Below are 25,346 nucleotides of genomic sequence, written 5' to 3' on the forward strand. Positions count from 1 at the left end.
TTGGCAGCTGCTTGTTTTGTTCTTCACCACATTAGTTTAGCTCTCAGTAGGAAGTTGGATCGTCCTAGAGAATTTGGAGGCTAAATTCAGAGTTGAAGTCATTTGGTGGCAGGTCAGACTTATTACTTCATCAACAATAAATATGGATGGCTCCAGGTAGTCACTGTGTTGTTTGGTGACATGGTGTGTACCACACTCAACATGGACCAGAGACAGCAATGGAAGTAGCTGTCTCAGTAGATTAGAAAGGAAATGGTAGACAGGCATGCTAAAGGCTATAAAACCACCCCCAAGCAGCCAGATGTGATGGGTTGAAAGACCAATTTCAAATGATAAAGTCCAGCATTCAACACCAAGTCTATTTACTAGTCCCCCCCCCCCCCCCCCCCCCCCCCCCCGAAAAAAAACAAGTTATACATCTCTGCATTTAACAGAAACAATAAGCATGTGGGCTCATCGCTCATGACCCCCAAATATCATGGGCCCCAACTGGACATATTTGCAAGGCTGTCAGCATGGTGGTGGAGGCCTGCTGATCTGTGCACCCTGCAATCACTGAGTCAGCCATTGTTAAGTATTTCAGTCAGCATGGTGGTGGAGGGCTGCTGATCTGTGCACCCTGCAATCACTGAGTCAGCCATTGTTAAGTATTTCAGTCAGCATGGTGGTGGAGGGTTGATGATCTGTGCACCCTGCAATCACTGAGTCAGCCATTGTTAATAAGTATTTCAGTGATTGGAAATAACTGTGATCAGTTTATTGTTTAGCTATATAAATACAAATCTGATTTAGCAGATGACGTTAGTCTAATGGCCTCCATCAGCCCAGCTCTCCTTTCTCTCAGCTGTTATCATCTTATCTCACTTGTTTTTCCTCCGGACGGCAGAAGCGATGAGTGAAAACTGTCAGAGCACAACGGGGTGCGTCATTCTGAGAAAAGCCCTTCTGGTCATTAGACGAGACGCTGTTAGAGCTCACCACTGAGCCTCCCAAAATAAAAGGATGTTCCTCACAGTCAGAGTTGTCGACTAAAAACAGCCAGACTCATGACCAACAGGAGGACGAGGAAAGGCGATGTTGACACAGCTATTCAGTTTCTGCGTCATGCTGCGACGAGACTGATCCGATGACCCCGACTCATACTCAACATACAGAAATGACTCGTTGAAACCGTAGTCCAGTAGCCGTTTGGATACCGGACTCATTTTATATAATCATTCACACCAACTACACCGGAGCTTCACTTCACTTATCAGTGGAGTTAAAAGAAAAAGCATGAGCGACATGTTTCCAGCTCTCATTGGATTACAGAATAAACCCGGTGCTGCTTTAAAGAATTTCATTATTTCTTTGTGCAAACCAACTCCACCAGTCAAATAAATCAGCATACAGCTGTGTCTGCGTAAAAACTAAACACATCTAGTAACTTCCATTAAATAACGACAATTAAAGTAATAAATCCTTTATTTTTATATTAGTAATAAAACTGCAGTCATATGCAGGACACAAACTTTTATACGGTACAGGTTTCAGGTGCACGCGGCAAATATTTATCATTCTTAAATAACATTATGTACAGCAGTTAAACTGTGACAACTGTGTTGCTCAGCAGGAAAACGCTCAGCGCGTTAATCGTCAGGCAGCTGCAGCTCTGCCACTGGCGCCTCCTCCTGATTGGTCCTGGGCACCGGACATCATCAGGAAGAGAACGAGAGGCACGATGTACATCCACTGAGGGAGAAAAAGGAGACACGGGAGAGGAAGTCATTAAAATAAAATGACAGTTTTAAGGAAAAAAATATTAACAATTATCACATTAATTTTCAGAAAGGCTCCAGATTTTAAAACCCAGATTAGGTCAAACGTATTTCTCAACAGAAGGAAAGTAAAAAAAAGTGATGTGAAGGACTTTAAGAAGAGACTTAAGATTTTAGGGCCAAACACCAAACACAAGCTGAATATACTCAAAACAAAAACAGGTTTTATTTTAAGAGGAGCGTCTATTCTCTAGTTATTAGTTGCACTGTGTTTGGTGTTGGACCTGTGAGAGGGCGCCACTAGGGGGTGCGTTTCAGTTAGATAAAAACAAGCAGGGAGGAGAGGGAGGGACGGAAGGAGCTACAAGTAAGAAGACTGTACTTCAGTGGGAATCAGCTCTGCTCTCTGCCGCCCCCTGCTGGGGGCTGTGCCGAATTGCTGACCATGAGGAAGATTGCACCTCCCAGAATCAAATACCACTGGAACACAGCACAGCACTGAGTCAACACACTGTCACTGAGCACAGCAAGGGACACACAACAAGACAGAACAGTCATTAAAATAATGCCTAAAAGACAGGCTGGCGTACAGGTGAAAACCTCCCGGAAATAACGGGAGAATTTTCCTTCTAATGCCATACATGTCAATGGGCAAAGAGAGTTTGAGTCATCCTGTCTCTGTTCTTTTAAAATATTTCAGTAAAGGAGACACCAGAGAGGGATGCACGGCAGATTAGAGCTGGAATCTGAAACCACCACCTAGAAGAAAGCCTCTTTAATCTCAGGTTGAGTTAAAGCCAACTCTGGATTTCAGAACGTGAACGAGAAGACAGACAAGAACAGACGTCTTTTTTTTCTGCTCGATAGGAAGCCAAACAAACTGGACTACAGATGTAAAAAGCATGTGTAAATAGTAATAAAGCTGTTACAGAGACAACAAAACACAGACACTGATGGTACAATGAATTTAAATAAAACATTCTTAACATTTAGCAACAAATACTGTCACAAGCTGCAGATGCAGAAAATCACAAGACATCTCTGACCAGCTAAATAAAAGCTATCACCAACATTTGGGCACATGTTCCCATTCCTTTAGCGGTTTTCTGCATGCACACTTACATATTTAGCGAAAAATGATTTCTGCTCCTGTGGATTCTTCCCCTTCTTCTCTGTTTCTTGTTCCATTCGCTCGAGGAACAGAGAGGTCTCAGGCCTGGACGAAAGGAGCAGCACAGATGAGAATCTACTGGAGGTGGTGAAACCTAACAAAGTTCTTCAAAGCAAAACACGCTAGAGGACTTGACACATCAACAAACAGCCGCAGGCATGAATGAAATGGAAGCGACTCGATGCTGTAAACCTGCAAATATTTAAAGGGTTAAAATCTGATTTAAAAAAAACTTTTAATCTGAGTCAATTGGATGTTATCTTAATTTCATGTTTCAAACATAAGTGGTTGCTGTTTGAGTGGTATGAAATAAAAACTCTGCTAACAACAGATAAGTAACGGCTGCTTGATAGTCTTGATCCCAGATCCGTGTGGTGCTTTCTAACTTTGCTGTTGCCGTTTCCAGAAAGCAAAACATGTCTGGAACTGTCACGGAGGGGTAGTTCACTACTACCATCTGAAAAGTTATTTCATCTAGCGGAGAATATGTAATGCACCACAGCAACCGGTCTGGCTGCAAGGTGTATTTGCATGTTAAATACAAACAAAATAAAATCTGACAAGGAATCCAGTGCCGGCTGATCAGAGCATGGTGACCCCAGAATGAAAACCATAAAATTTTTTAAAACTGATCAAAATGAAGAAACTCCACTGACCCGGGAGCATTGACAGGAGCCATGATGCTGAGCGTGGTGTTGAAAACCTCAAGATCAACCTCATCCTCAACCTTGGTGCCTCTGCAGGCACCCGGTATCGTTACTATGGAGACGCCGATGAGGTATCCAGAGACATCTGTGTGGAGTGTGATCACGTCGCTCAGGTGGGACTCAACCATCGCACACTGAAAGTCACAGAGGACAACTTTATACTCTACATCTTAAGTTACACGAGTAACTAAAAAGAGTCATTCTTTATGCTTTTACAAACATTCTGGATTTGTAGCAGATTGAAATTTAACCTGAAAGCACTACTTATTTCTAAACTTTCACCAATAAAGTTGATTTTGATCGAGGAGTGAACTACGTACAGCTCTGACAAAAGCTGTGAGGTAACCGTCCACCTGCCACTCCGTCTGTCTGTCCGCTTGCAGAGAAACGCGAGGCACTCGGATTCTGTAGAGACCGTCGACTTCTGCCACTTCCTGAGGAGACCAAACCTAACATTTTACTGCAAAGGTTGTATGGTAATCTCCGTTTCTCACACACCCACACACACACCTCTGTGCAACCTTCACTTTTGATTTATGTTCCACTCCTGTAAATGTGCACGTCTGGACCAGAATTCTGCCAGATACAAGCTAATATCTCAGTGTTGAATGAAGGGGGAAAACACACACACACACGCACATGCACACACAGCTGTCAAGGCTTCCCAATTAGACAAACAACAATAGACACACACATAAAAAGCACTTGGTGAAAAAGCTTTGTAATGGCTGGCTGAACATGTGGACACTCATTTAAAATTTGACTGGTGTGGAATCCAACCTTCACTTTTTGGCCCTGATAATCTTACTTTACCTTCAGCTTCACTCTGTCCTCCTCTGAAAGTGGGTTCTGACTAAGCGCGACACTCGGCTCCCTGCCAGTTTTCAACAGCAAAGTGCCTCGTACCACAAACTTTGCTGTATCATCTGGAAAAAGAAACAACAGAACCGAGTGAACAAAGAGTAAAAAAATAAAGTGCAAGCACTTCAGTCACACTTGTTGAGACATGACCAGTATCTTCCTTAGGGATGCACCGATACTGGTATTGGTATCAGCACCGATACCAATACCAGTATCGGTAAAAGTTAACCGATACCAATGCAGTTGCTTGAAAATGGCTTGACTGTAATTTGTCATTTCTGTTCACCTAATATTTTAGTTTTGTGATGATTTCCATTCATATATTTTACTTTTTATCTACCTCACAGTCTTTTCCTGTTGAAAGCAGAGAAGAAAACAAAATCTGTATTCCAAATCATTGCATTTTTTTGTGTGGTAGACGTATCGGTATTGGTAATCAGTATCGGCGAGTACTCAGATTCAAGTATTGGTATCGTATCGGTTTGGAAAAAAAGGGGTATTGTTGCATCCCTAATCTTCCTGCAACAGCTTGCAACTTTTTAAGGTCTGGAAGATTTCTACTTTTGTACTACTGCCACATACCAGACACAAAGTAAAAAGGATTTTCTTGCACCTTCTTCCTTTCAAATAAACCAATTTGCGATGCAAAGATCTAATCGGAGTTACATATTCCTCAACCTTTTCCCTGTGGAGGAACAGGTCTCTTTTCTTTGACAATAAGTAGACAGCATGGTGTAAAATCATTTATGTCTTGATTTGGGAACTAGGAACAACACTTCAACTTAGCTCAAATAATCAAGCTGAGAGTACTCATGCACCACAAAAGTTTGATTTTATTAAACTAAAAATGATTCAAGCAATACATAAAACACAAAATGTTTTAACATAAACAACAAAGTATTAAATTATTTTCTTATCAGCATAAGGGTCACTGTTATGCAGTTTTGAAATCGGTTTTACGAAGGGTCCTTGTGAGTCTGCTTTATAGTAAAAGCCAGTGAGAGTTAGTGGTCCTTTTAATCATCCAATCAAATACAAATAAATAAAGTTTAAAACATGCTTAGTATGAGACAACAACATTTTGTATTTTCCACTGTAGAAATAGAAAATTATAAAGTTATCTGAATTTTTTTCTTAGGCCTCACATTTGTAAAAATCTTAAAGGTGCGGTTCACTTGTTTATTCAACACTTGTGCAGAGGTCTCTAGTGGGAATGAACGCCTTGCAAATCATACTCTGGGGAAACAAAGCTCTTGTGCATCAGTTTCAGGAAGTAGAAGTGTGCCACTGACTGTTTGCTTTGCAATGTGGATGTTTTATCACCACAAATAACTCAAGCCTGGAGGAGTTCTGCAGTTTGGTGGAGTTGCTAATGGTAAATGTTAGCTTCTACTTGTCGAGACGTTCTCTGCCGTTTCCTGGACGCTGAACCAACAACAGCCTTTCCTGTCGTGAATCAAAATGGGTGAGTCCATAAATGTTAAGTGAAAATGTGACGCAGATCTGTCAGGCTTTTCTAATCCTAGAGTTTCACTGTCTATTTTCTATCAGAAGCTACTGCAGCAGTGTAGGAGACTATTTTCATGTTCAGCCTGCATGAAAAACTCAGAGTGACTGATTATAGTCAGAATATATATAAAAAGTTTAAGGTAATACTATTTGAATCAACAGCCTGTGCCTGGGGATCAAAATTCTCTGATTAGAATGGCAAATGAGAGACAGAACAACAAAACAAACAAAAACAATAAAAATGACTTGTTAGCTATCTGTACTTTTATACTTAGTACAGTCGTTGAAATGAAGTAATCAAACTACACGTGTGTGTGTGTGTGTGTGTGGGGGGGGGGGCACTCTATTATTAAAACTACGATGGGGCGACAGTGGCACAGGAGTTATCGGAAGGTTGCGGTCGTTGTGTCCTTGGGCAAGACACTTAACCCACGTTGCCTGCTGGTGGTGGTCGGAGGGACCGGTGGCGCCTGTGCTCGGCAGCCTCGCCTCTGTCAGTGCGCCCCAAGGCAGCTGTGGCTACATCGTAGCTCATCCCCACCAGTGTGTGAATGTGTGTGTGAATGACTGATTGTGTTGTAATGCACCTTGGGGGGTACCAGGACTCTAGAAGGCGCTATATCAAATACAGACCATTTAAAACAAAATGAAAACTACTGAAAAAGTCAAAGCAACAGAAACTGGTTTTAGATAATATTGTGCTGAAAAAAACAGAATTAAAAACAAACAAACAAACAAAAAAAAAAGAAATGTTTTAAGTGGTCCAGTTTTAAGCAAAAAATGTAATAAGAAAAAAATCATAACTTAACAACAATCAGGGGCGGCGTTAGGCCTGGCTACTTGGAATCAAGCCCCGGATGTTTTATGAAAAACCCCGGATCTAAATCGTGGAAGTAACATGCAGTACCAAAGTCCAACAGAGAGCGAGCAGCTAGCAGTAGTTTGTATACAGCCTGCCTGAGCCTCCACCACTGAAGAAGAAGCCCTTCAGCAGCCGGCTTCTTCTACACTCTCTGTCTGAAACGCATGAGTGAAGATGGACATAAGGACGTTTTTAGACCAAAAGTACGGCGACAGAACCCCAGCTTTGATGAGACTGGTGTTGACTCAGGTTTGTGAGTCTTATTTAAAAATATTTGTTGTACTGCTGGTTTGCCTAAAGTTAGCTTACTATCAGGTAACGTTGTTGGAGAAAGAAAGGGAATATTTACTATCATCTCACACTAAACACTAACAGGAACTATACTCTGCCCTGAATGTGCTTAATATGTAGCTTCAGATTAAAAATTATGTGGTACAAGACAAATATATATGATGTTGACTAGTGCGTGTCACGTGTGTGTGCGCGCGGATCTTCTTCAGTCCTAAATCCGCCCCTGACAACAATCATTATAATTTAGCATCAGGGCTGCACAATTTATCGAAAAATTATAGTCATCGCGATAACAGGACATGCGATAGGCCCATCGTAAAGCACGTCAAAAACGGCGATAAATGTTTGGTTCAAACATTTCCATCCGTGTCATACATCAACTTTTTGTAAACCAGCTCTGTTTTTTACGCGGAAGTGTTATTTGACCAATCAAATGTAGCCCTTCTAATATGCGGCCAATCAGATGGGTCCGTTCACGTAATACGCCCGCCCCCTACGAGCTGCCCCGCGCTGCTCGGCTGTCTCCATCCGAAGGTTGAGATGTTTGCCAGCCTTACATAACCGCTCTTGTTTTCGGCACCACCACTTCCTCCGCGCGCCGACACCGGAGCATCGGAGACGGTGCTGCCGAGCGGAGCTCCCTGGGCTGCGCTTACTTTGGGCCGCCGTGCCGCCGCCCGGTTCACCCGCTCCAGCACAGACTGTATCCCCAAAATTCCACTATCTCCGCTCCGCCCCCGCTTTCCGCTGCCGCTCGCTTCCCTTATTCGTCATGCTGGCTCAGATTAACGAACACACTTTGTGCTGAGGTTTCTGGCTCCGGTTAGCTTCCAGCTAAAAGGCTACAGCAGCACTCTTCTCCTATGGGCCATCCCCATCTGTACCGGGTCGGCCCGGGCCGGGTAGCCCCAGTCGGCCCCAGCCTGGCCCGGTTGATTCCACACATCCTTGCCTTAAGCCCGTGTGGGCTGATTCTACCCACCAATCAGAGGCTTGCTCTAATGGAAGGTGTGAATTTGCTGTCAGCAGTGGGTGTGTTGGCCCTGGTCGGCCTGAAGCAGACCCCCTCGAGAAGAGGGCTGAGAATGAGCCTTGGTTGGCCCGGAAAAATACCAGGCCACCCAGATAAACAACCTACGCTACCCGGCCCGGGCCGACCCGGTACAGATGGGAATGGCCCACTAGTCCCACCCTGAGCTGCTAAAGAGGGCCTGGAAAAGTTCCCCCACACATCAAAGTGATTTTTCATTTATGAGCTTTTATAACCTTGTTAATCAAGATAGTTGATTTGCTGCTGTACATAAACTCAGTCAGAAGCTCTGCTAGCCGGTTATCTTAAGAGGAGCTAGTTCAATTTGTTAGCTTGTTATCAGATTCATAGTTTCATCATCTGAGCAGCTTTTTAAGATCTAGGTAAACTTGTTCAATTTGGGGTTAAAAACAAACGTTTTCACATATTTTCCATGTAGTTTTTTTGCCAGTTCCTCTTCTGAAAGGTAGAAAATTGTTTTTCTCTTTCCCTCAGAAAATCTTAATATTCTCCTAGTTTAGCCCAGCACAGATCACTTCCTAATTACAGCAACAGCCTTATATCATAACCACATAAGTAGAGAAAATGCTCAGTAGCAATGAGAGAATTTGCTGTTGCATGTAAGTGATGTTAACTATTGTTTAACATTTAAACTTATTTTCAGATATTTTTATTTATTCAGAAAACCCTGGTAAGGGATGTTTTTCTGTATTTGGAGCATCAGAAAAAGTTTTATGGTGGTGGTGATGTTTTAAAGTCACTGAGAAACTGCATGCATGCAGGTTGTTGTTTTGCTGCTAATACAGTAGCAGGTGCAGCTGCATATTTTTGCAATACAATATTATGTTGTAATGGAATTCATGCATTAGTTTTGTTTTCTTTGAACCCAGAGCAGACGTCACACGCCAGACGACATCAACACTGCATACTTCAGTATTTGTTCATTTATCATGAGTAATATCGATATCGCAATATTAAGCACTGTTATCGAATATCGTAGGTTTTCCTAATATCGTGCAGCCCTATTTAGCATTTGTATTCAGTATAAATAATGTGGGATTAAACCATACCCATCAAACTGTCAGAACAATTATAATAACTTCCCTTCTGTTTAACCTGTCAAACGAACAGATCCATGAAATAAAATTATCTAAGGAGAACTTTTAATGGGGTCAGTGCTAACCTATGGTGTTAAAGCTACAAGCTAGCATATACAACAACTCACATAATGCAACAATAAACTAGCATTTCTCACCGAGTTCAAATGAGTGTTCCAGAGGCACAGATAAACCACTAAAATCGGTCTCCAACGCATCACCGACCTAGAAAAAAAAATTAACATTAGTCTCTGGCGAGTCAGTTATGGCTACTGCTAACACTTTAGCACAGATAAGACGAAAAACACCCGCTTCTTTTATTTTAAAACAGGATGAGAACTAGTATTCCCCTCTTACCCTTCGTTCGTTATTACAGCACACGAAATTAATGAATCCGAAGAACAAAAAAGAGAAAAGAACAGCTACTCTAAATGACAGATCACGAGCCATTTTGGAGAAGCGGACACCGGAAGACGGCAAGATGTGTTTCAACGCTCATCCGTAAATTTTCAAAATAAAATCATTATGACCTTCTCATTCAATGTTTCTGTCTGTAAATTTAATGTATCATACATTTATTAATATACAATTAAAATACTCGATAAACATTTAACATTTTGTCAGAAAGATGATATATATATTTTATCCATACCACTGAGTTTTGACCACAGAGTTTTATTTCTGTCATTTATATGACTGAAGCTGGTAACACGAAACGTCCCATTTGTAGCATGCGCATTCATTTTCTGATCGTCATGTGTTCCTGTTTAAACCCCCTTGCAATGGCGCATGCAGGACCAGCAGAGGTCACTAACAAATCAGAAAAGACCCCGTCACCTCTCTCTCACCCCCACACTGTTCCATGAGCCGTTTTTACAAGTAGAACTAAATATTTATGTCCAGAGACGAGAGAGAGAGAGAGAGAGAGAGAGAGAGAGAGAGAGAGAGAGAGAGAGAGAGAGAGAGAGAGAGACAGAGAGAGAGAGAGAGAGAGGGAGAGAGATCTAAATTTCTTTAGTCAGCATTCAGAACACTAGTTCAGCTGTTTCAACTGCACAACTCTCAGAAAACCTTAACAGGTATTTATATAAACCCTGAACTAGCGATTAGATGGTGTTAAGCTGCAATGAACAGCTGTTCACACCAGTCTCAAGTGACTATTTGTGATCAGTGTTATTACTCTGCTAGAAAGTCAAAATTTCAATTTATGGGTAACAGTTCCTGTTTATTTCCTGGAGTCTAGATTAGCATCGGATATTTGAAGCTCCGTGTCTGCCTCACTAATCCCACTCATGTTGAACATATTGTGGTCATAACTGTTGTTCCAAACAGGTCCTGGGTTTTCTCATTAAAGAGCAAACAAGCAGAATGTTGGGACTCTGCAGAATCACGTTGTTCATGGCTAATCTCTCTTAAGGAAGAATCATGATTTGTGAAAAGTGTAATTCAGTATTTGGTTAATGGAGTGCTTCATAGGATTTCTAGGATCAGTCACATTGACATGTAGGGCTGCTAAAACATTTTCATCTTAGAGCGAACTATTTTAATTGTATAATTAAATACATTTATATAATCTGTAGTTCAGTTTGCTACTTTTATTCCAATGGCTTCTGCTCTGGTTTATTAGCAGCACTCCAGGTTAAATGAGTACTGAATACAATATGTCGCACCTCCAAGATGCAGTTTGTGGATTATTGTTCCTCTGCTGGCCTGCAGGGATCCGATTCTAGGTCTAGCTGTTATTTAACAGGGTCTGGAAGAGGCAAAATGCTGCAAAAGAGTTTGGGTCAGCCACAGGGCAAAATTACAGAAGCATCCCTGATGAGGGGTTGATGCCAGAGGTGCTCCAAACTTCAAAGCATCAAACCAGAGAGAAGAGGAATCATCTGCAGCTCTCTGGTGAATGTGATTGATGTGAATTATTTCTCAATGCTTATTCTTGGCTGAAGAGTTCTGCTGACATGGGATAAACTGTGGATAGAAGTGAATGGCGTCCATCATTTCAAAATCAACATTTTAGTATCAAAGTGCTGAAAAGGAGTTTTGAATCCAGTGATATATATTTTTTTAAGTTTAGAAACTTGGGACGTCAATACTGCTTTTGGCATCTAATCTCTTTTTTTAAAATAAAAAAATGTCAAAATTGCTCTTTTGGAGCTTGACGTGAGTTATGTGAATTTGGTCTTTTGGAATTTGGCGCCTCCCCCTCAAAAACAACCCCCCATAAATGAGAAAGATGTTAAACATTTTCATTAAGATGCTGCTGACGGCGGTATGATCTGTGTTTAAAGGTAGCAGATCTTCGTGTGGAGCATATGGTGACTGAGGCATGCGATTCCCCCGGGCTCTGCCTCTGAAACTGCAGGCCTGTATGGTATATCTGTCTCCTCTTACTGGGACACGCCATTACTCTCTGTCATTGTCCTAAACAATGGTGCCGCCTCACTATTATTAGTCAAATGCAACAGTGCTTGTTTATGTAAAAAATGACACAAGTTTGAAGGAAGATGTCACATCCTGTCATTGAAAGTGGGACCTCATAAAAAATGAGAAGGAAAGCCAATCAAATATTCAAAAGCATGTCACACGTTTTAAATATGTGATGTGGTGTGAAGTCAATCACTGAAAAATACTTTATTTTTAGCTTCTGCATCAAAGATGCTATGATCTTTGTTTATTTGATCTTTTTGACTAGATATAAAAACAAACTACAATAATGTGTCTTGATTAAGGTGGTTTATGTGTAATTTAAGGGAGTACATGCAGCACACAATCCCAAATAACAGAATTTGTTCCTAACATCCTTGAATCCCTTTAATTTGTGTTTATTTATTTATTTTTGCTTCTGTAGGTAATGATGTCACATTGTATAGCACATTGAGTCCATTTTGGCCCACCATAAATTAAAACAATGAGCTGCTGCCTTATCCTTATTTTTTGGCCAATCATCCAACAGAGACCATCAGGCCTCAGAGGAAGAGCCCTTAAAGGGGAAGACTGTGACCTGAGGTGAAGCTTTCATACATAGATAAGTAAAATACTGCTTTATCTGAAAATTAAAACATGTAAATAGATTATAATAGACCTCTAAACCGATTATCCCTCCTGCATTGTTGATCGGGTCAGATGGACTTCTGGTGTATTTTTATTTTAATATTTTAGGGGGTGTATCACTTTACCCCTGCCAAGAAATGCACTTTAAGCCCTGTTCAATCACCCCCTGTCGTGGTGGGGTCATCTGATAGGACAGTGGAAGGGTTAAAGGAACATTTCCATTTGTTTCGACTCATGTTTATTTTAAATCAGAGGACTACACTTCAAGAAGTTCGTCTAAAATAAGCATGTTTGTTGTTTACTTAAAGCTGCTATAGCAAATTTAGAAAACACATGTGCACAAATTTTCTTTTCATGTTTCTTAACAATGTTCTGACATAGCATAGCCGTGTATATATTGTGGAGATAAAAAAACAAACAAACAAAAAAAAAACATGATTCTTTCGCATTTGTGTAAAATCCCAGACGAGCCCCCATTATGTCACATCCCCTCTGGCTGTCTAGGAGTGGTTAGGGGAGAACACAGTTCAATAAAAATAATATAAAAAAAGGAACGTAAATGAGGTATGGTGTCTGCATAAGGTGATGATAAATGGAAGGAAAAGGCTCTCTGATGGCGGTTCAAAGGCAGTTCAAAAAGGTTTAATTAACAAAGAGGTGGTAACTTAACAAAAAAATACAAAATGGCAGCCATAGAACCTGGGCTCAATTGGTGATCACAGTCAGCTAAAACGTCTCTCTAGCTCTGCACTGCCTCTCCTGGAGATCACAGCTTGCTTCTGTCACTGCATTAGCCCTAACCCTAACCTTAACCCTACTAATAACACGTTTAGAACAAAAAGCAACCATAGACCATCTGGTTTATCGGTCTTGCCGAACTGCTGCACTCCGCTGGGTCTTTCATTCATTACACACTTGTGTGGGAGGAGTGAGCGTTCTGTGACCCGTGTTTGCATTCAAAACCTAGCTTGTTCTGCAGATTTGCCTTTGCAGCTTTAACATTTTGTCTTTGTTACATTGATGTAAACATTGTAAATGAAGAGAAAGTCACCACTCTCATCAGCAACAAAACCTACCTAATTTATGTTTTATTACTCCAGTAGCAAAGAGGATGTATTTTCACTTGTTGGAAACATGATTATCAGATGGAAGATTTACACAGTGAACAGCCAATAATGCGTTCTGTTACTTTCAGATCCTAATTTAGCAGTTAAATGTTAATTATAAATGTAACCGACAACCCCCGACTACCCCTGAGCCACCTCTACATCTCTGACAGACTCCACCACTTACCGTTTTTATATTTCACGTTAAAGCACATTAACGTTCACTGGCTTTGCACAAGAGTTAACATCTTTTCATCATTTTAATATTGTCTTGTGTGTTTTTAATCTCTTTTATTTGTTTTATTTTGTTGTCTTCTGGGATTTATTACTTAACCATTTTGTGTTCGAGCTTCTGATTCCAAGGAAACTTCTGAACTGGAGGTAAGAGCTATGGGAGGGAATCTCTCCAGTCACTCTCCAGCTGCTACCGGGAGTCATTAATGGTTCGTAGGCCAGAAAGGATAAATAATCCCTTCCAGCAAATCTTGGATTATTGTGAGTCTATTTTCAGAGCCTGGAAAACCTCCAGAGTATCGCAACACAGCACTGTGCAAAAGTTTTAGGCTGGTCTGAAAAACTGGTGTCAACAAAGACTGCTTTCAAAAATATAAATGAGTTTTTTTGTTTTTATCAATGTACAAAATGCAAAATGAGTGCCTCCAAACATCTAACCTGTCATTCAGAACCATCTTCAGCATAAAGAACAAGAAATCCTGGACGTGATGGTCTGGTCCCGACTGTTGTGTGACGGGGTGAGTACTCCCTCTTCTCCACAACATCTTTGTAAGACTGTCATTCCAGGAGAGGGCACTCACCAGCTGTGGGGCATTACCGATCAGCGGCAGCTGCAGATCCTCTAATCAACCGCAGCAGAGCTCTATTTAAGAGGAGAGGGAACCACTTCACATCGCTGGATGATTAACTACTCACGGTAGAATCTTGCCACTCAGTACTAGGTTTTACTTGGTCTCTGCTCAGACATTTGTGCTGTCACAGTTTTTGGATTTATCTGGTTTTTTTGTGCTTGGATTTTTTGGTGTTTGGACTCAAGTCTGTTTCATCTTCAGGATACTTGGAATCGCTGAACCACAGATGGATGTACCTACCTGGAAGTCACCATAACCCGCCTGGATTACACACTGAAGGTTCACCTCTCCTCCAGCTTCACTTGCCCTCTGCCGCCATCATCTGGCTCCCTCTCCTGGACGTACCCCGTCACACCGTTTGCCCTCCCTGCTGGCTTTGGACTCTTGCCGACTACTTCACACTTGGATATCTCCAGGACACTTTTAGTTAGGGTTAATAAATCATTGTTTGAACTTTCTGCCTTTGTCCTGTGATGGTTCTTCATGTCGTGGGTTAAACACCTTCCCAGGAACATGACAGAATCATCCAGCCAAAACGCTAACCCCACGGAATCATCACTCACCGATTTCAGTTCTAGGTTAACTCAGCAGGAACAGGCCCTGCCGGTCTTATTGGAACACCTCCAGATTGTTAACCAACGATCTCAACAGCTGGAGGCCATGATCCGTCAACTTCAACAGGGCTTGACCCAGCTCCAGAAACAGGACCCCTCTCAGGAGAGAGCCACCACCTCCCAAGGAAACCTCGTCGTTCCTGAGCTCAATACTGAAGGGGCCGCGGCCGCGGAACCCGCCTATTACCACACCGCCCCTGCGTCTCCTGCTCAGACGTACAGTGGAGAGTTCGAGGAGTGCCACAGTTTTCTCCTCCAGTGTCAGTTGGCGTTTGCACGGTCTCCTGGAGCCTTCCACACTGATGTAAGTCGCATTTCTTATATTGTTGGACTGCTACGAGGAAAAGCATTAAGGTGGGCAGAAGCTAAGAGCCACAACCCTGCCTTTTTGGCAGGCCCCTTGGATGTTCCTGGCCGAATTTAAGTTGACTTTTGGCTCTGACATATCCCCTATGGACATAAGCAGGAGGCTGTGGACGCTGTCACAGGGGCAGAGGACGGTGGCAGAGATGACCCTGGATTTTCGTACCCTGGCGGCTCGATCCGCCTGGAACGAGGAGGCCCTCATCGCCGCCTTTACGGAGGCTCTAAACAGCCGCATCAGGAACCAGCTCGCCATGTGCCCGGAACCTCAGTCCCTGGAGGGGCTGATCAAGCTGGCCATCTCCCTCGACAAGAGGCACCGGGAGCTTCACGTTCCCACACCCACACTGGCAACTGGGTCAGTAAGTCATTCCTCGGAGAGTCTTCCCCCGGAGGAACCCATGCAATTAGGAAAGACCAAACTCAGCAAGGAGGAACGTGAACATCGCATGAAGTCAGGTCTTTGCATGTACTGTGGGGGGTCTGGGCATTTTGCCAAAGCCTGCCCGGTTCTGGTAAAAGGGGCGTGCCCACCGGTAATGTCGGGACTACTGGTGGGCAGTCAGAACTCTAAGGGGTCCCGCAGTGTGTTACCTTGTATGTTGTATGCTAATGCTAAACAGTTTCCGGTTGATGCTTTGTTGGATTCAGGTTGTGAACAATCTTTGATTGACACAGAACGAGTACGTCAGTGGGGAATTCCCACGACCCGGCTCTCCACTCGCGGTGGCGGCTCTGGATGGATGCAGCTTAACCACCATCACGCATCGGACTGTCCCGGTAAAACTCAGGGTGTCGGGAAATCATGTGGAGGAAATAGAGTTTTTTGTTTTTCCCTCCCTACAGACTGCAGTAGTGCTCGGTGACCCTTGGCTCCTCCGCCACAATCCCCAGGTGAACTGGGAGACGGGAAGAGTGGAGGGGTGGAGCCCGAGATGCTCCCAGTCCTGCCTCGGAGCAGCCCCTCCTAACATCAGCGCTTTTAGACCGCCATCAGCCGAGAAGATTGACCTGTCTAATGTACCCCAGGAGTATCACGACCTCGCACAGGTATTTAGTAAGGACAGAGCTACTTCTCTTCCTCCACACAGGCCTTTTGACTGTAGCATAGAGCTGCTGCCTGGGGCTCCTCTTCCCAGCAGTCGTCTGTACCACCTCTCCAGACCTGAGCAGGAGAGCATGGAGACCTACATACAGGAATCCCTGGCCGCTGGACTCATTCGACCCTCTTCCTCTCCCCTGGGCGCGGGGTTTTTCTTCGTCCCAAAGAAGGAAGGTACCCTCAGACCTTGCATAGACTATAGAGGACTAAACCAGATCACTGTAAAGAATAAATACCCATTGCCTCTACTCAGCTCGACCTTCGAACCTGTGCAGAACGCACGGGTGTTTAGCCGTCTGGATCTTAGGAACGCGTACCACCTGGTGCGCATCAGACAAGGGGATGAGTGGAAGACGGCTTTTAAGACTCCTATTGGACATTATGAGTATTTGGTTATGCCTTTTGGGTTGACTAACGCCCCTGCTGTATTCCAGGCGCTTGTGAACTCTGTGTTGGGCGATTTCCTGAATAAGTTTGTAACAGTTTATTTAGACAACATTTTGATTTTTTCAGTGGACTCTGCACAGCATGTGGAACATGTTAGAGCGGTTCTCCAGCGGTTGTTGGAGTATCGCTTATATGTCAAAGCAGAGAAGTGTTTGTTTCATGTCCCACAGGTCAAGTTCCTCGGGTTCATCGTGGAACACGGGAGGCTCAGAGCGGATCCGGAGAAGGTCCGCGGGGTCACGGAGTGGCCCACCCCCTCATCCAGGAAACAGCTGCAGCGCTTCCTGGGATTTGCGAACTTTTACCGGCGCTTCATTAAGGGATACAGCCAGGTAGCCGCACCGCTAACTAACTTAACGTCTGTGAAACGCCCATTTGTCTGGTCCCTAGAAGCCGAGGCTGCTTTCCAGGAACTTAAGAGGCGCTTCACCGCCGCTCCAGTCCTCCACAGACCCGATCCCCAGAGGCAGTTCGTGCTAGAGGCGGATGCATCTGAGACCGGGGTGGGGGCGGTCCTCTCACAGGTAGCGCCCGAGGACAATAAACTGCACCCGTGTGCCTTTTTCTCCAGGCGGCTGTCCCCGACGGAAAGCCGTTACGACGTGGGAGACCGGGAGCTGCTCGCGGTGAAACTCGCCATCGAGGAATGGAGGCATTGGCTGGAAGGAGCGGAACAGCCGTTCCTAATATGGACAGACCACAAGAACTTAATCTATCTGAAAGAAGCCAAACGTCTTAACCCCCGCCAATACAGGTGGTCGTTGTTTTTCTCACGCTTAAATTTTCAGATTTCTTATCGCCCTGGATCAAAGAACACTAAACCCGATGCCTTATCCAGACTGTATGCACCAGACCAAGAACCCGAGCCCGAACCCATCCTTCCTTCGTCGTGTGTGGTAGGTGGGATCACCTGGGAGATCCGGGACAAGGTTTTGGAGGCACTCAAAACCGAGCCCGGACCAGGGGGACCCCCAGGGAGGCTATTCGTTCCTCAGGCGCTTAGGGGGCAGGTTATACATTGGGCACACACAGGAAGGTTTTCCATTCATCTAGGTGTGGGACGCACTATAGCTCTGATACGACGGACCTTCTGGTGGCCCTCCATGTATATAGACATTAAGAACTATATTTCAGCTTGTCCTGTGTGCGCTCAGCAAAAGGGAGACCACCGAGCCCCAGCTGGGCTCCTCTGTCCCCTTCCTAATCCGTCACGTCCCTGGTCGCATATAGCGCTTGATTTTGTTGTAGGTCTTCCAGAATCTCAGGGCTTCACATGTATCATGTCTGTGGTCGACAGGTTTTCTAAAGCATGTCATTTGGTGCCTCTTAAAGGCTTTCCCTCCTCCACTGTTACTGCCAAACTCCTTGTGAAGCATGTTTTTAGGCTGCATGGTATTCCCACAGAGATTCTGTCTGACCGGGGTCCCCAATTCGTGGCTCGGGTCTGGAAGGAGTTCGCAGAAGCTCTGGGCGCCAAGGTCGCCCTCACCTCCGGCCACCATCCTCAGACTAATGGGCAGTGTGAGCGGTTAAACCAAGAGCTGGGTGCCATGCTGCGTTGTGTCTGCTCCTCCCAGCCCAACACCTGGAGCACACATTTAGCATGGATCGAGTATGCTCACAACTGCCATGTATCCACCTCCACCGGTCAGTCACCATTTGAGGCGTCTCTGGGTTACCAACCCTCACTGTTTCCACAGCAGTCCTCGGCTTCAGTCTCCATCCCGCAGTTTCTCAGGGGGGCCAGACGGGCATGGGCCTCTACCCGGGCGGCTTTGGAGCACACTGCCGCCAGGAACAAGCAGCTGGCAGACTGACACCGGCGCCCCGCCCCGCTGTACTCTCCTGGTCAGAATGTTTGGCTGTCTTCCCGGGACATCCCGCTAAAGGCCTCCTCTAGGAAGCTCACTCCTAGGTTCATCGGCCCCTTCAGGGTCCTGGACACGCCTACTCCCACCACGGTTCGGCTGGACCTCCCCAGGAATATGAAGGTACACCCTGTATTTCACATTTCCTTGGTTAAACCCGTTGGTTCCAGTCCTCTTTGCCCTGCTCCTGCGCCTCTGCCGCCGGCCCGGCTCTACAAGGGGGGACTGGTCTACTCAGTCCGGCGGATCCTCGACTCCCGAACCCGTGGTCGTGGGGTCCAGTACCTGGTCGACTGGGAGGGGTACGGCCCAGAGGAACGCTCCTGGGTCCCGCGCTCCTTCATCGTGGACCATTCCCTCATTCGGGACTACGAGGAGTCGGTTGCTAGGACGCCAGGTGGCGTCCGTTGAGGGGGGGGCATTGTTGTGTGACGGGGTGAGTACTCCCTCTTCTCCACAACATCTTTGTAAGACTGTCATTCCAGGAGAGGGCACTCACCAGCTGTGGGGCATTACCGATCAGCGGCAGCTGCAGATCCTCTAATCAACCGCAGCAGAGGTCTATTTAAGAGGAGAGGGAACCACTTCACATCGCTGGATGATTAACTACTCACGGTAGAATCTTGCCACTCAGTACTAGGTTTTACTTGGTCTCTGCTCAGACATTTGTGCTGTCACAGTTTTTGGATTTATCTGGTTTTTTGTGCTTGGATTTTTTGGTGTTTGGACTCAAGTCTGTTTCATCTTCAGGATACTTGGAATCGCTGAACCACAGATGGATGTACCTACCTGGAAGTCACCATAACCCGCCTGGATTACACACTCAAGGTTCACCTCTCCTCCAGCTTCACTTGCCCTCTGCCGCCATCATCTGGCTCCCTCTCCTGGACGTACCCCGTCACACCGTTTGCCCTCCCTGCTGGCTTTGGACTCTTGCCGACTACTTCACACTTGGATATCTCCAGGACACTTTTAGTTACGGTTAATAAATCATTGTTTGAACTTTCTGCCTTTGTCCTGTGATGGTTCTTCATGTCGTGGGTTAAACACCTTCCCAGGAACATGACACCGACAGAGCCCTGGTCTCAGCATCATGGAGTGCGTCTGGGATCACAAGAAGAGACAGAAGGATGTGAGGAAACCTACATCCACAGAAGATCAGAGGTTAGTTCTCCAACATGTCTGGAACAACCCACCAGCCCAGTTCCTTCAACAACTGTAGCTGTTTCGAAGGCAGAGTCTGATGGATTTGATTTAGATTTCTCTTTTGTTTGTTGACGGAAATACATTATTAAAGGTCCTTTAATGTGTTTTTTGTATATAAGAGACTTTTTAACACGGAAAAATTTGTCTCTAATTCTCCTCCACCTCCTCATGCTCTCGCCACCTCTAAACCCACGTTTCCTGTCATTTCCGTCCACAAATGAAACGCTTGCTGCGTATCTTTTCACTCCTCTAGTCACGGGGGAATTAAACGTTCATGTTTTTAGAGTTTTTCTGTGATGGATTCTTCAAGCTGCTCCGTGTCTGCTGCTAGATATACTCAGCTCTCTTTAGGTTTTTGAGGGCGCAGTGGCGGCGCTGTAGACGACAGCGGCGTCCTGACCAATCACAAGCTTGCATTCTTTGTCTCGATGGATGGATGTTTAGAAAAGAGAGCTCCGTCCGTCCTTGCGAGCCTGTCGGAGAGCCCTCGAAAGGACGGATAATGGAGTTGCGTGCATCTGTCCTGAAACAGACGGAGAAGTATAAATTAGGCTTAAGACACGTATCCTGAGCTGGTCAGGGCAGATGGGTTTCAGACCAGAGACTAGCTTACAGGAGAGGAGCAGGACCTGGTGAACAGATTAGTTTCCACTGATGCTTTACAAGATTTTCAATGTAAAACTTGCAGCTGAAACAGAAAAATGCATGAATGCAGCCAGAAATGGGTTTAGTTTGTATTTTTAATTTTGATGAGGAAATAATATCACATAGTAAAAAGCTCCAAAAAGTGGATTTTCCATGATATGGCCGCGTTAACACTTCCCTTTTTGAAAGCAAGCTTTGTTTACAGCATTTTTTCAGACATGCCTATACTTTTGCGCATTACTGAACATCCTGCCAAAACCACCTTCGCTAACTGCTTTTGATTGGGAGAAGCAACTCTACTTTGAAAAGCTGAAGGCTAAACTCATCCACTTAACAGAGATGCTATTTTTTGCTAGAGACCTTCTGTCTCCCACCTCCTGCCCTGGCACCATCGACGTATAAATATTGGACAATGGGTTTCCATAGACTCCAATAACACGTTTTTGAAGATCAATGGGAGGTGGCCACCACCGCCATTTTGACCGTGTCACAGGTTCCGTCAAGCCCAGACAATTCCACAAAAGGGAAGAGAGGTGGAGCTGAGGGTGGGGCTGTAAGGCTGGGATCAACTGACGACACCCGGTAGAACAAGCTACAAGCTAACCTGAAGCTAACCCAAAGCCAACGCGGAGGTGGGAGCTAAGCTAATGGAGGTAGCAACCTAGCTAAAACCGGAGTTAACTGTGCACAACACCAGAGCTTCTGAATCAGAGATACGCCGGGCTGACCGCTGGGTAAAACCGGGTGGAACACAGAGGTCTCCGAGACCTCCACAAGCCGGCAGCCGCACAGCAGATAAGCGCTGCTGCGATCTGAGATGCGCAGAGCTGCCGCTGGGGAGAACCGGGTGGTAAAGGTTTCCATCCCAGAGCTCCACAAGCCGGCAGCCGCACAGCAGACAAGCGCCACTGCGATCTGAGATGTGCAGAGCTGCTGCTGGGGAGAACCAGGTGGAAAGGTTTCCATCCCAGAGCTCCACAAGCCGGCAGCCTTCGCAGCAGTCAGGAGCCGCGATCAGACAGAGATGCGCCGAGCTGCGGGGAGGGGAGAACCGGGTGGAAAACATCGGTCTCCCGAGAGCTCCACAAGCCGATAGTCTGAACCCAGCTCCACCAACATGTTATATTTCAACCCATTTTCTAAAGTGCAGCATTATGCTAAATGCACTGGGTTTTTCCCTATTACATTTAAATTTCATGGTTAAACACTACATGTTAAAATCTAAGCTCAGCTAGTGCAAGAGCGGCAGTGACCTAAAATACATAAATACAATTTTACTTACCGAAGAAAAGGAAGTGGAGACTCCTTGGACGCTCTATTAGTGCAATTAATGCCACAGCAAGTCATTTTGTCCAACAATTGCACAAAAAATATCCAACAAATAATACACAAATGGCACAACTAATGGTCTAAGTTGAGAGACTGAAAATGACCTAACAGTTTTCAGGTGAGGCCGAGGCTCTACTGAGGCCTTTCCCCAGAGCTAGCTCTGTGGTCACGTGGGTCTGAGGCGGCCGTCACTTGGGTCTGATGCTCATTAATTATACAGACTTTTAGGCTTTTAATACACTTAAACAGAAGAGTGAGAAAAAAATTCACCCCCCTCAGAGTTGTCATGAGTGTAAACTAGATCATTTAAACAAAAAACATGTTTTGGAACCAGGCTGTAAACATGTTTATTTCTGCTGTGAAATTGGTATTTTTAACATGGGAGTCAATGAGAATTTTCTCGCTTCTGACACCAGCCCCTACTGGATGAGGGTGGAACTGCAACTTATTTCATTTCCGGGTTTGCTTCAATTTTTGACCCGCATTGTGGGGGCTTGACTGGCACAAGGGGACATCGTGGGACAGAGCTGGCCTTCTTAATGAGCTTATCTAATCTCTCCCTCTCAGCAGCAGATAAGCTGCCGCCCCAACAGACCACACCCAAAAATGGCTGACGCCACCACAGAGTGAATATAGATGCACCAGTAACATGAAAGTAAAATAAGTTATGTAAAACTCCTTTATTTGTTCATCACACGAGTTCTTGTGACTCTGTGGCAATTTATAGTATTTTTACACGCAACATTTAATAAACATGCTTATAAATTTAAAGTCCCATTAGTCATCACACACTGGTAAAATTACATCTCTGTATTTGACCCATCCTTGTGGGGACTGGTGAGCTGCAGCTGTGGCTGCGCTCGGGAACAATTTGGAGGTTTAATCCCCCAATCCAACCCTTACAGCTGAGTGCCAAGCAGGGACGTTTTGGGCCCCCTTTTTAGTCTTTGGTATGACCCAACTGGGATTTGAACCCCGGTCTCCCAGTCCCAGGGCAGACACTCTACCACTAGACCGCTAAGAAGGTGCACAGAGTTCAAAGTTACATAAAGTATATTTGATAAGAGATCACATCAGTTTTCCTTCTTAAATTAACATTAAGTGTAACTGGACACACGTGACTGCTCCTGTTTACTTCATTTTGAAGCAAAAAACATTTTGAAATATTTTTTGTACGTTTCAATGCCACTCGAGAAGCAGAGTGCAAAGTGTGTTCAGCAGTCCCGAGTCAGGCCCAGTTGTTTAAAACAGTCTCTTTTGTTGAATCATATTGGTGCGCTGTCTGGGATCCCTGGTGTTTTCCCTACAACGATCCATAAAATCTTCTAAAAGTGATGATTAAATCAATTCATAACACACACCATTCATAAATAATTACGCAGCTTTAAATATTGATGCTCCACACCGCCCATCGACCGTTAATTTCCAAACTGTCATGGGGAGGAAACTGCGTGATGGCGGAGGGGACCTGCTTCAGCTGGCGTAATGGTCTCGTCAGTGAGGCCTGACTAATGAAAACGTTAAATAACTTCGGTGTCATCATCTCCAGCGGACCACTGGATCATGTAGGACATCCCCAGTTATTCCAGTGTCTCCATTTCAAATCTACGATAAGTGAATAATTCCTATTGATTTAAAGACCTCAGTTAAATCACAAGTGAGCAGCTGTGGATGCATCTGCAGCATTTATAAAAAGTAATTCATTTTAGAAGCATGACGCCATAGAAGACAGTAAGTGTAACAGACTGAAGGACCTTTTATGTTTGCTGTTCAAACAGCTCTCTGTAATCGTCCTCAAGGGCATTTTACTCCCCTTAAAAATCAGCATCTAAAGTTGCACTTGTCTTAAATAGCCGGTCCTCCATCTCCGCCTCTCATTTTGACTTAAGTTCCTTCTCGAAATTAAAGTCTCAAAGAATGTTTATTGTTATTGCCAAAGTTATGGCTGCCAGGGTAATTTTGGCAGCTAGACGGTGAGAGCTGAATACAAAACAGGATGCAGAGATGGACAAAAAAAGGAAATTGAAAAGATTATTAAATGCATAATTTAACACTGATGTCTGGAATTTCCATATTTAGTCGACCCTTCCGTTTTAAATGAGTGGAAGGAGGATAAAAACTTCTCATTACCCACTTTTATCCAATTTGTGGAGAAATTGGAAACAATTTCTCACATTTAAAGCTCAGATGACAAAGACATAGGTGTGCAAAAGACAGCTGGGAGACATGGTGTTAGTTACATCACTTATTTTAGCCTAAATGTTTTGATTCTGTTGAAATCCACGTTTTTATTTTGAAACAGTGTAGGATTAAGAGCAAACTATTGCGCAAACTTTGATTCAGTAAATTTCTTAATTGTCATTTTTTAAAATCAACTTTTTGCAACTGCAGCAACTTTCATTCTAAATTCAACCAATAAGCTGCTTTTAAGGAATAAGGTGGTAGGTCCTGTGCAGGAAAATCATCAAACGATCATAAAAGTGCAACATGTGAGCCAACCACAGAGATTCTTGGAGTTTAGATGGATCAAACCAGCCATAATAACTTAAAATATCCAGTATTTTCTTTCTTTCCTTTTTTAATATTTGCAGTTTCCACAAGCCTTGGGGAAATTTGTGCCTCTTCTGGAGGTCAAAAGGTCAGGCACCGTCCCTCTAACGTCCCCCCTAAGATCTCGCTTCAGGTATTTGTCTTGTTAACAGGAGCAGCCTCACAACAGCTGAGGCTGGGAATGACTTTTATCTCATTTCCCTCTTCCCTCTGCCTCCTCCTCCTCTTCCTCCTATTATCTTCCTCGAATCGTTAAACGAGGCTGGCTACTTAAAGAAGGATAGTTGAACTTTTAGGAGTAAAACATCCTCCCAAGGGTTTGTAATTAGCAAGTTGGAGTCGCACAATGACACAGAAAAATGTTGGAAAGCTTAATTTTTTAATGCGACCCAGATTTCAAATGTTAATGGAGCACAGAGTCCAAATTAAAGATGAAATGAGTCAAACTGCTGCCAGGTTCCTTGTTGAACATTTACAGTAAGGCACTTGTTTGTTCTGAAGTTAAATCGTGCCATTTTCATGTGTCTGATCAAATAAAGGAATGAACTAACGACTGACTTGGGCCTGATTTTATTTGAGCACCTCCCTGTGGCACTAACATATCTCTGCAGTCAGGTCTCCACATCAGCCTTCACTCAAACCGTCAAGAGCTCACGAGCAGCGGTTGGTTCGTTACTGTTACATCTCCAGAGTCTAACGAGTTAATAAGCTGGCACCTTTTCCAGAGACATGGACATTTTTTTATGGCTCTGAACCACTTTTACCCCTCATGGTGTCTTCCTCGTCCTCCTTAAAGCCCCTTAGCTCCTGCCAAGGTTTCAAGTGACAACCATTCTGTCGCTCTCCTCCTTTCTTGTTCTACTCAGGGGAGGATGGTGCTGGCAGGAGGAGGGGTAGAGAGAGCTGATAAA

At 44.4% G+C, this 25,346-nt stretch overlaps 1 protein-coding gene across 2 annotated transcripts; it reads right to left on the reverse strand.

Annotated features, from left to right (window-relative positions):
* Positions 1-1,446: 1,446 nt before the first annotated feature.
* Positions 1,447-9,790, reverse strand: emc10 (ER membrane protein complex subunit 10). 2 transcript variants are annotated; one of them, XM_015948721.3, is made up of 8 exons: positions 9,643-9,790; positions 9,444-9,510; positions 4,449-4,561; positions 3,956-4,069; positions 3,585-3,769; positions 2,880-2,973; positions 2,140-2,237; positions 1,447-1,731 (listed from the first exon to the last, which is right to left on the reverse strand). In XM_015948721.3, the coding sequence occupies exons 1-7, from the start codon at positions 9,733-9,735 to the stop codon at positions 2,151-2,153; spliced, it is 753 nt and encodes a 250-aa protein (XP_015804207.3). In that variant the 5' UTR covers positions 9,736-9,790; the 3' UTR covers positions 1,447-1,731; positions 2,140-2,150. The 2 variants fall into 2 exon arrangements, with proteins under 2 accessions (XP_015804207.3, XP_015804206.3); XM_015948720.3 differs by lacking the exon at positions 2,140-2,237.
* Positions 9,791-25,346: the final 15,556 nt, after the last annotated feature.

This window comes from Nothobranchius furzeri, chromosome 5 (assembly GCF_043380555.1).
Source record: "Nothobranchius furzeri strain GRZ-AD chromosome 5, NfurGRZ-RIMD1, whole genome shotgun sequence".
Classification (NCBI taxonomy): Eukaryota; Metazoa; Chordata; class Actinopteri; order Cyprinodontiformes; family Nothobranchiidae; genus Nothobranchius; species Nothobranchius furzeri.